The sequence below is a fragment of the Aphis gossypii genome, chromosome 2, assembly GCF_020184175.1.
Source record: "Aphis gossypii isolate Hap1 chromosome 2, ASM2018417v2, whole genome shotgun sequence".
NCBI lineage: Eukaryota > Metazoa > Arthropoda > Insecta > Hemiptera > Aphididae > Aphis > Aphis gossypii.
In genome coordinates, this window is record NC_065531.1 from 34,747,074 (window position 1) to 34,760,008 (window position 12,935).

General features: G+C 25.3%; 1 protein-coding gene across 7 annotated transcripts in view; it reads left to right on the forward strand.

Annotated features, from left to right (window-relative positions):
• LOC114122836 (neuronal acetylcholine receptor subunit alpha-7) overlaps positions 1–12,935 on the forward strand; it is a 73,562-nt gene that overhangs the window by 42,320 nt on the left and 18,307 nt on the right. For 4 of the 7 annotated variants that reach the window (XM_050202046.1, XM_050202045.1, XM_050202044.1 and 1 more), the window contains exons 3-7: positions 1,171–1,215; positions 3,907–4,016; positions 6,076–6,256; positions 6,716–6,791; positions 10,869–11,063. In XM_050202046.1, the coding sequence (XP_050058003.1) occupies positions 1,171–1,215; positions 3,907–4,016; positions 6,076–6,256; positions 6,716–6,791; positions 10,869–11,063 (607 nt within the window). Of the gene's footprint in view, positions 1–1,170; positions 1,216–3,906; positions 4,017–6,075; positions 6,257–6,715; positions 6,792–10,868; positions 11,064–12,634; positions 12,830–12,935 lie in introns of all 7 variants that reach the window. The other 3 variants (XR_007604540.1, XR_007604541.1, XM_050202043.1) reach the window with 1 other exon arrangement.

Below are 12,935 nucleotides of genomic sequence, written 5' to 3' on the forward strand. Positions count from 1 at the left end.
TTAAACCGTTGGTAACAATAAACTTAAGTAAATAATTGAAATACAAAATGTAATTAATCAAATATCACAATTATTAATACAATCAAAAATGTTATGTTATAATTTCAATTGAAAATAATTCTCAAACACAAATACATTTTAAATTTTAGTTCATCTTTTAAATAGTTTCCTCATTTGCATATAATGAATATACTTAGATATCAAGTTTGTTTTTTCGATTAAAGTTAAACTAGGTATCTATTGCAATCATAACTTAACTAACCTTACATTTTAGGCATCATATAATAATAATATTTATAATTTACTTATACATCTACCAATTTATTTAATTTTTAATTATTTGATATTGTTATTTGTTGTCAATAAATTTGTGTTTTATAATTTGTTCTGGCAAATAAAATGTAAATATTTTATGAAAAAACCTCTATCAGATATCAAACCTTATTAAAAAGTAATTGTGTTGTGTATCTAACGTAAAGTTGCTGAGGTGAATTTTGAATGCATTTGAACTTTAATACTGCACGTCACAAAGATTATCAAAGAAGTCACAAATTCATTTGACAAATGCTAAGTATTTTATATTTTGGTCACGAATATTTTATCCTAGCTCAAATATAGAAAATAATTCAAGATTTTACCCAACTGGCTTTGCAATATATTACCTATGGTAAATTTTAAATAAGGGGAAAAACTACTATTTTAAGAATAAGTTAGGAGGGCACTTATTTCACTGAGTGTATCCAAAAGAGCAAAGGGGACAAGAGGACAGTTTAATAAAACATTCCTAAGGTATATTTATATTTTTTTTTGCTGTCCGTCACCACCCTTTTCTACCGAAAAAAGGAAGGGCTGTTTAAAATTTATGTATTCGTCCTCAGAGTGTAAACGTCAGTTACCCCGGTTACCTAGCATTCTGAATGTAAATTTATCGACCTCTTTTAAAGGGGGTTGAGAAACATAATATTTATATCTATAGGTAGATACATAGATAAATTTTTGTACAGTTGAATTATTTGTTATCGACAGAAAGTTTATGTAACTCAAATACATAAATGAACCGAAGTTTCTTTCTTTATTTAAATATATACAAAATAATATGATTAAAACTTATCATTACACGATTACTTGAACCATAAATTTTACTAACATACGTATAATTATTTGTTTCAGGATGAAAAGAATCAGCTGTTGATTACCAATATGTGGTTAAAATTAGTAAGCATATTTTAAATTTAATTAACTATAACATATTTTAACAAAAAATAAAAAAAAATTAATACAAATGAAATTTAACTTAAGATACTTAAAAAAAACTACTTGAATAAAAAAAAAAAATAATGAATTATGCACTGTGATTTACAAATATTATGTAAATAATCATACGTAAAATAAATATTTTGTCATTTTTAAATTAAATACAATTTAATTGATGTACGTCATAAATTTTTCCGAGACTTATTCAAAATTACAAGATTTTATGCCAAAGGCATAAAACTTTAGTAAGTCTCAGTTGTTTTAATTTATATGAAATGGAACGTTTCATTGTTTGTCTTCTAATCTTAACTTTGCGCAAAACATTTATATATACTACAATATAGTTCCAACGGATTGGGTTTACAATATAAACGGAAAAAGAAATTAAAACAATTTTATGTAATATACAGCCAAAAAAAAAAAAAAAACGTTTAAATAAAAAGGAATACTTTTTTTTAATAAAAACGTTTACCATATTTATTTGTTAATAAACTATGATATTCACAGTAACTGAATAAATCAATGATGACAAACATAATTTTATTTTTTTTTTATTTAAAATAATAATAATGATAATAAGCTTAGATGTGTCTATATGAAGATAAACATATTTTTATAAATTGATATATAATCGAAATATTAATAAGTTTAATTTCTAAATATTAAATAACAAAAAATAAATTATAATTATACATTGTTATGAATTTAAAATTGCCTGTTCATAAATCATAATTAAATTATGTATTCAAATATCATATTTATTAGGTAGGTATTTTATTATTTTCAATAATATTGTAAAATATTATATTTTATTTAATAAAATGTAGTATGTACTGATTCTATTTTAAATTAAACAATATATAATGCTTTTGTTGAATTATTTTTTATTTTTAACCTGATAAGTATCATATGGACTATGGAGAAACATATTATTTTTAAACGTTCTTTTAGAATTTACATATATACCTACCTCAATATACTGTATATAGTATATAATAATGAGACCAAATGTGGAATGAAGTTCTTAACAGCCTCTCGCACGTAGGTACAAAAGAAAAAACCCATAAATTCTTTAATAATGCACAAATGTACCTCAAAACGGTGGTTTCAAGTTAAACACTTCGATTCTTAGAGCTTAGAGAAAATCTATAGTTAGAGTAAGTGTACTTTACATGTTTTTATACACGTATATAGGTACGCGCGCTTACTCCTAGCAGTTTTCAAACAAATACAAAAAGTTTTTCCTTCTTGATTAATGTAATGTGCAATCATATATATCCATATAGATTTACAGACCATTTGTCATGATTTTTATTTTTTCGTCTTTTCACCTTAAGTCATAAAAATGGATAGTAACATAAACGATTAATCACACAAGTGGTGCGACTGAGTGACAAATAAAGAACGAAAAAAGTGAGATCCTGTAAAAGCATTCATGACTGCAATGTAAACCAATTTAATGAAATAAAAAAAACACTGGAAAAATACACTATTTCAAAGTGCATATATACTATATAAATGTTTTTGGTTTTTATTCATAATTAAAAATAAACGTACAAAAACTTTAAATTTATATTTGTTTATTTTTTACGAAGTATTAAAACACAATTTGTCACACGAAAAAACATAATTTAAAATTTACATCAACACCTATCGTCATGAATGTATTATCATGAATCACTTAACCCTTTTTAATGTATTAAGTTAAAATGTGTTTTGCTTGTATATAGCTGGTCTGAAAAAAAATGTATTAAAGAAATTTAAAATTAGTACTTTTTTATTTTTTCAACTGATATTAAAAAATAATTTTTGTGAAAATTTAGACTCGATTACATATCCCCTTCACGTACTACAAAATGTTAAACTATAGCCCAAAGAAACTTTTCATATTATTTTTCAAATATTTTATAATTGTAAATTCATAATTGTCAAACAAAATAAAATAATATTATCATTTTACATGTTATATTATGGTAACAAAAAAATACAAAATATGCATATAATACAACAGATTTTAAGTTTTGTTTTGAAATCTTTAGCTAATAGTTGTAGATACGTTAAAATTATTTCTTAAAAAAACAAATTTAAAATTTAATCATCTTATCAAAAAAAAAAAAAGGTTAAAAAATGTCGTTAGATCGCTTGTTTTACATAAAGATAATTAATAAGTTAAGTTCAATGAATACCTCAACATATTTATGCAACCTCTATCTTTAATTTATATTGTTATTTTTATACAAATATTTATTTTCTAACAATAAATAGCTATCGTCATTCACTAAACCTAATGGTAGTCAAAAAGTTTTCATTAAAATTAAAGGTAGTCCTCCTAAAAATATTATACTTGATTCCAACTTCCAAGAATTTATTATAACCATTTCTGTAATTCCAAATTTCACTAATTTTCCATTAACTTCATCATCTATTATAATAATAAAAATGTTAATATTAATAATAATAATAATATAATCTATAATCTATATATTTTATATATATATATAAATATATATAATTTAGTTTATTTTAATTTATTTTTAATATTAATAATTAACAAGTATAAAGATTTATTATTTTAAGAATTAGAAATATACACTATGCACGCGTTACTTAATAATTAAATGTATCATTAAAAAGTTTTTAATTTAAATTTAGGAGTGGAACGACGTCAACCTTAGGTGGAACCACAGTGACTATGGTGGTGTGAAAGATTTAAGAATACCACCGCACAAAATATGGAAACCAGATATGCTCATGTATAATAGGTTAGTACACATACTAATATTTATGCCTATACACATACAACACAACTTGAGTGGTGTATTTGAACGTTATTACAGTATTATGCAGTGTAATATATTATAAAATATAATAAACGAATGTATGACAATATTATAGTTAATAAACATCACGTGTTTATCGTTAATAGTTAATCAAATGCTTTGGTAACGAAAATTACTACACTGTGTGAAATGGGTCGAATTGAACATGGGAAACTAGATCTTGATGGTTTCTGGATGACCGGGGAAAGAATGGCTTAAAGAAAAATAAAATGTGTTTGAAAATGATGCATATAAAATTTTAATTGCATCCAAAATAGTTTAATGATATTCAGGGATTGATAATACTGAAGACAAGGATGCCAACAATCTTGAGTACAGTATACATCCAAAATAAAAATCGAGAAATTTAGAGTTTTATTTTTAACTTATTGTGATTAGTTTAGTTTTGATTCAAACTCAAAATTACGTGAAAAAGAAACAATTTTCTTTGTCTACTAAAAAAAAATATAAGTCGAAGAAGGGTTGTTACTTTTTTTCTTGGCGGTCGTGTAATAGAGTCATAAAACAAACTCAAGACAGTTGAACAGGATCTTGATTGTCGATTTATAGGGTGATTCTTGAAAGAACTTTAATAACCCGTGTTTATAATAAGAATATAGCATTGAAAAAGTTGCAAACAAAATTGTCTATTTACTATTATGTCGAAACGTAAGGGATATAAAAGATAAGAGACAAAATTAATGCGATAAAGTTTGAGAACCAACCGAGTGTAGATAGTTAAGGATATAGTGGATGCATATGTATATAACACATATAAGTTTGACCAAAGAAAATGGAACAAGCCACAGAAATAATATGAGTTAAAATAAATCATTTGAAAAGTATAGGGAAGTTTTCTAATAGGAGTGACATTAGAATAGCTATGAACTAAGGAAGTTTGAGCGAAATTGAAAGATTTGTGTATAAAAAAATATAGTATAAAATACTGGAATTTCACAAAAACACGCTCATCCACTTTTCTTACAAGATTTTTTTGAATTACGTTATCAAAGATAATGTAATGAATATCTAATGAATTAATCCGTTATAATTCACAATATAATTTAAAATAACATATTTCAAACTAAAATATGACTAAAATAAAAACATATAATCTACTATTAAAATTAATCAATTGAATAAATATTTTATAAGTGGTGGATCATGAAAAAGTAGTAGCTGATAGAATAACTACACCCCTCCCTCACGTTATATCATAATATAGATAAATAGTCAACATCAAAGGCATATATAATTATTAGTTTAAGCTTATGTCTAAATTGAACTATAACATATAAATGATAAGTAATTGGTAAATTAATTGCGATAAACAGTTGATCGAGACTCGAACGAGTGACGGTGTTTTAAATAAACGTATCTACGAGATCTGATTAAAAGTAATACTAAAACGACTTTCCACCCTTGAACAATTTTTGAATCCACCATTACCTATATTTAATAATTTGTTTTTATGCAAATATTATAATTTTAAATTTAAGTTTTATAAAACTAGTTTTCTTATCACAGTATTCACTAGTTTTCTATTATTGTAAAACTTCAACGAAAAAGATGATCATGTTAAATTACATAACATGAAAAAGTTTTGATTAAATCAATATAATACAGTGATTAAGGATATTAATATATTATTGTAGTAAATTTAAAATCCATATTCACACTTTATGTGTGATATATACTCACACTTTTAATCAGTAAAACGATATTAAGAATAGCTAAATAATACTCCAATCATTTTTATTGAACAAAATATATTTTCAAACTGATTCAACTAAATTAAGTATTAAATAAAACCAAGATAAATTGTCGTATGCCAAAACAAACAAAACTGAAAATAAAATCATTTCAATTACTTTCCACCAAATAAATAAATATATTTTTTCCTATAAAAATTTAAAAGTGTTATTTTCGAAAAACTAAGAACTATGTACACAGTATTATATATCACACCGATGCTTAAATTATCTCTGAATTGTATTTTTAGCGCTGACGAAGGATTCGACGGCACGTACGCAACCAACGTGGTGGTAAACAGCAATGGTAGCTGTGTATTCATACCACCGGGAATATTCAAGAGTACGTGTAAGATCGATATCACGTGGTTCCCCTTCGACGATCAAAAGTGTGATATGAAATTTGGCAGTTGGACATACGACGGATTTCAGGTAAACGCGGTGGTTTAAACTTAATGATTTTTTACCCAAACGTTTTTGCGTCATTTCATTTATTTTGTCCGTCAAAAATACTATTTTCATCGAACGCAACAAATGGATAATTTTTAATATTAGGTACATTACACATTTATACGTATACCAGGCATCCATTGTGTTTATTGAACATTTATAATATATTATGAACTATTGACTGTATAATATACAATGTTGAAAACATAAAACAATAGATTATCTCGTTACTTCCGCGGTAGAAAATCTTTTTATTTCTATTCTTGTGTATAGAAAATAGAACATTGGTGTATTATAAATAAAATTAAATTGAATTGATTTTCTGCTGGTTCTATTTTTTAACGATATAAAGAATATGTATAATAATAATGGTAATTACATGTTGTACATTTTAGTACCTAAATATTTAACCAATAAAATCGTTTTGATTATGTATTTTAGTTGGACCTTCAACTCCAAGATGATAACGGAGGAGACATCAGTGGTTTTATTACTAATGGTGAATGGGACCTGCTTGGTGAGCAAACAAAAAAAATCACTATAAGAAATGATTTTACAGCTTTGAATTGTTTTTTGTTTTTATGATTTCTAATTATTAACTAATATATAATTTTTAGGTCTATTTGTGGTTTTTTAAGAAAAAATACTGATGGTTTTGTAAATAAATAATTTAATTTTTCATCACGCTTTGAAATATTGTTGTATTTCTCTTAAAAAACCACAATATAATTTATTATTATTATACATGTACATACATAGAAAAAATAATCAATTAGTTTTCAACAACTCATTCTAGGTAGATCATTAATAATTAGCATATAACATTGGTTTATCATAGCATCACTTAGATATATATTACATCTAATTTTATCAATGTAGTCATTAAATACAACAATTTAGACAATTTTTATTCTTTCATACTTACACAAATTAATAATTATTATTTGGGTATACTGAAATTCTTTAATAAATTACAATACTTTAATTTCCAACTTAGATATTTTTTTATCTATGTTGAATATTGATATTATTAACAAATTTAAGAGAAATCAAATATCCTTTATGAATCAATAAATTTTTGTTAGTGTAAGACACAAAGCTTATTGTGTATGAACATTTTAAATAGGTACGTCATCTACAATGTTATTTTCTAATATAATCACTTTATGTGTAATGCAATAACACATAAGTCATAACTTCGCCATTAAGTAGGAAGCATACTTATAATCATTTATAATCTCTTGTGTGTGTATACAATTCAATATTCAGTTGTTCCTTGAGTTTCAGTTGCCTTTAGTCTTTATACATTTATTATGAATTAATTTGAATCCTATACTTTGACGTAAATAGTTTTCAATTGAATATTTTGAAAAAATCTATCTAATAATATGGACCAAAATACATCAAAGCACATAAACACAAAGTTTTAGTCACTATGATAAAGAACGAATGAGATAGACTACACACAGACACACAGTTGTACTTTTAAGAGAATTTTTGTTTAACATAGTACGTTATGTATATGTATATAACTCGGAATAATGTGAAAATATTTTTTCAGATACTTTACAGTATCGCTTATTTTCAATGTATAAATGTAACCAAAAATAAATAAATCCCATTTCAATATTTTTTAAACCAAATCAAATTTGTATCTTCGAATTATTACATCAATTAGTATAATCATTTTACCACCACTTAATAGAAATATTAATTTTAATAATAAATAACACGGATAAAAAAATATTCATTTAAATTTCAGCCTACAACGGAGCATTGTTCCACTTTATTTATACTCTCCGAGTGAAGATAAGGTAGTAATAAAAAAAAAATGCACAAACATAAAATATTACTCATAAAAAAAAATCATTGATAAATCACCATTTGAAGGGAATACTTGCTAATTATATCCTTTGGTTATGAATACATTTTCCTTTAATTCCAAATATCCTAAACAAAATATATAGTAATATACTAGTACTAAAAATATTTTTAAATATATCTAATCCAAAACACAAAATTATATTTTTTTTAAAAATTACATAAAATATTATTTTATATTGGCACTAAATCGCATCGATTTAAAAAGCATGATGTAGATACAATAGTGAGTAGGCATAAAACACGATAAGTGACGAATTCAATTAAAAGTTTTTAAATTCGTAATTTCTAAAGTACCTAAAAATTGAATTTATTCTATCTTTTAACAATACAATTTATTTTTATTTTTTTTTTATCAAATGTATCAAAGAATTCAATCAAGTTCAAAATTTTATTTTAATATAGTATACATTATATTATTACAACAATTTAACTGTTATTATTTGTTTTAAAAATTTTACTGTTTTTCATTATTTTCATAATCTATTTTAACATAATATCTTAATCGTACGCGGCATCATATCTATCTTTACAATTGATTAAAAATCAGTTTCCAATATTTAATAATTGTTCAATATTTTTTTAAATATAAGGTTATATTATTTGAATTTGTCTTTTGCATCAATACTAGCACTAATCAAACTTTAGTTGATGAATAACAATACATTATTTGTGTGACATTCGTTAAACATGTAATCAATTTAGGTACCCACTCCACCTAATTAATTAGGTAGTTTATTTTTTTTATCGTAGTTTTACCTATTTAAAAAATATATCACGAAATAATATAGCATTGACTTAAAGTTAAAACAACACATTAGAAATACATCTGTACACAACATTAAATTTAATGTATATGTTCTGTTTCTTAATTATTTGCACGTTTATTTAATTTTAATAATCAAAGCATATAATTAGTTAAATCGCTTATTTTTTTTTTTTTTTTTGCTTGTGTGTAGTTATATATTATTATACAATACGGTGGTCCATTATAATAAAAACTTAATATGACCTACTTACATTTATAATAATAAATAGTAATAACTCTTTCAAATTATAAATGTATAATAGATTTATTCGTTCATAATTTTAATAATTCTTTACCAGTTTTTGGCTCTGTGTATTATTTATTTTAAAGTTGACTTAATTTCAAACAAAAATAATATTATTTTATCTTATATTTCATAAGACAAATATGTTTGAAAGTTATACGAGTTCGACAACATTTTATTACTTTAAATAATAGAAATAATTTTAATTTCAATATAGAACAGTTATATTTTCATGGAGATTTTGTCATGAAGCATTGTTAAGTGTAATACTTATAATTTAACAATTTAAACTGTAATCATCTAATGCTTTATATCGTTTAGTAAAAATTAATGGATCACCTCATTTATATTTTCCATCTCTAAATCCATTGAGCTATTATATTATGTTTATTACAATGACATTTTGACACACGACTGTTTTATTTTAGTGTGTTTTTGTTACCACGAAAGTATTGATTCACTTAAAAAAACAATTAAATCATAAAATATAAATATTATCGTTATAAATGAAATATATAAAATATATTATAACATCTGGACCGTCTGAGCTGTGTATTATTTTATAACGTATCGTATGATATTAAGATGAACTATTTAAAATTTATTATTATTTATATGACTTAGTAATTTTTTGATTTCCCATCAAAACCTATGTATTTTTTATATTACTATTATTTAAATAGCTGTTATTATATGTTATTTATATTTTACCATGCTAAGAACCAACAAATAACATTCTTAAGAGAAATTTAGTTCATCAATATTTGCTTGATTTTGAAATTCAATGAGATTTCTATTTTATTGATCATAATTAAGATAAACACAAAAAAAGTTTTAATTAGTTTATTATTAAAATATTTCTCTAGCCTTTTCCATGTTATATATTTCAAGTATTTAAATTACATTAAAATAACATTTAATCAATATAATAATACTCGATTTACAATACAGATATTAAAATATACCATTATGTGACAAACCGTATTTTACAATTATGGTCAATATTTAAAAACTACGATATAGCACTCCAACCATTACACGTCAATAAAATAATATTTATATGCATAAATTATATTTTAACAATTTATTCAGTAATATTTTTTTCAATCACAGCCCAATATTTTATACTTTCACGTTTCAACTACTGTCATTAAAAGAAAAGCAAAAACTTCTAGAGTACCTACCAATTACTAAAATGATTAAAAAATTAATGAATTAAAACAATTCAACATGTTTTTTGTTGTAATACAAAAATTATTGTTTAAAAACGTTGTTCGTGATGTTTTCGACCTCATTTCACGCGTGTATGCAGAACATTCAAGAAAAGACACATGATTTATATTTTATACAACATAAGAGAAAGAATAATCTAGTAATATAGTATTTACTTGAGAAAACATTATACATTCCCTCTTCTCGGCGTATTCCTGATTTAAAAAGCTAAGTTTATAATAACATAGAGATTATACCTATAATAATATAATATATTATATTAAATTATAAACATTTCAAACTCATTTCAAAAAACGGCGACGGTCCAGTATGTTTAATAACACAATGTCGTGAATACGACGATGATAATATTATAACAATAATAACCATGTTTAATTATTTGTTTTTAATAACTGTTTTCCTTCACACATGACTCTTCCTTTTGGCAGGCGTTCCCGGAAAGCGCAATGTCATCTACTACAGTTGCTGCCCCGAACCGTACATAGACATAACGTTTTCCATCCTAATTAGAAGGCGTACCTTGTATTACTTTTTCAACCTGATAGTCCCGTGCGTGTTGATTGCATCTATGGCCGTACTAGGATTTACACTACCGCCGGACTGTGGCGAAAAGCTATCTCTAGGTAAACGAAATTAAATTAATAATCGTATAGTAATATGATAATAAATAACTATTTATGTTTTTACAACTTTTCAAAGTGTCCTGTAGTGCAATGTCTGTTGTTTATGACACAAGGGTTTTTATGTTTAGTCTTAAGTGTAACATAATATGGGTATACAATATACATATTATAATATATATATCTAGAGTAACGTTATAATTAATGAAATATGTGTTAACATTATATTATTTATAGGTATTATTAAACTAATCAATATACTACGTATTTTTTTCAGCTATTTTTACGTCTCTCTCGGCAAACTTCTTATAAATAAACATTTAGTTTTAAAAATAATTTGTAACTAATTGAGTAATTGGACTCAAAGTAAAAGTCGTGTCCTTTTAGTTGGATAACTAGTAACTACTAACTTTTTACAATTCCCAATATGTATTAAGCGCTTTTCATTAATCGACCATTAATCAACTTTAACCAAAACTACGACCTTCGGGTTTTTTTTCATTATAACGAGCGTCTTTTGTCGTATTATATACATAGTAACACAGAATCAACCAAAATCGAATTAATAACTTATTCGCATTGTTAAGAACCTCAATAAAAGAAAGAAAACCAAAAATTGTGTTTCTGAAAATCATTCTTTGGACGTGATTTATTATTAATGTTTGAGATATTTTTGTTCAAACTATAGTTTACTGCAGGCTGATATATGATACGTACAAACTTACAGATAGTTTATATACGTAATTTAAAAAAAAAAAATAGCTATTCATCAGAACTTTTGTCGTTTCGAGTCATGTGATGAATCAAACACCAGAAAAGTTTAATGACATCGATTTCACTATTATTCCGTGTTTCATTACATCAGTGTCGAATATAAAATTATTGATTTTTTAGACCATGTCCGATCCTATAATATGACAATATAATGCATCTGAAATTGCACTCGTAGAAAAAGCATCTCGATCTGTCCGCCCTTGTACAACAGTAACGTGGATGACGTAAGCAAGCATAACTACAACAAACACGGCCGTGACAATATCAAAACGATAAACAACTATAAATAAATGGTGCTTTATAACTTCTCGATAAAAACATCCGATCCGGCTAAGATGGGGGAGGAGAATAAGAGTAGTCAGGTACTATAACTGCAGGGTAGGTGCGTCCACTTCTAGTCATCACACACGCACACACACACACACACACACAGACACACTCTAATTTCAATTTTCAGACTATGTTATCGAACACCGCGTTAATAATATAATAATAATAAGTAATATATTATAATAATATATTTTGTGTGCAGAAGGTGTTAGTGCTCGAGAGAGATGAAACTATCGCGAGGTAGTGAAAAAAACCGTTATTCACACTTTGCAAACGCATACACAAATATACGAATAATTTTTTTTTTTTTACTTCGCAATTGTTTTGATGTGTATGTATGTGTATTGTGTATTTTATTTTGAATGCGTTAAACTCTACAATCTTCGAGCTATCCGTATTGTTTATTTCGTTTTTGGTTTTTGGTTTTTTTTTGTTTTTTTGTTTTTTTTCTTTACATCAGTTTTTTACAGACATGAAAGCTGCGAGAAGCTTGAGAAACTACTCTTGTTGTCCGAATCCGTATGTGGATATCACGTTTACCATATACGTTCGGCGCAGAACAGTTTATTACATCGTCAACCTGATTTTGCCGAGCGTAACACTAGCCGCTATGGCCATGCTCGGGTTCACGCTGCCCTCAGATTGTGGCGAGAAAATGACCTTAGGTACATGCGTACACAGTCTTAAACTTACATAAACTCGAATACATACATTAACACAAGTACACCAACAAACGTTTACACACAAGTCACATTCACACACGACTCGAAC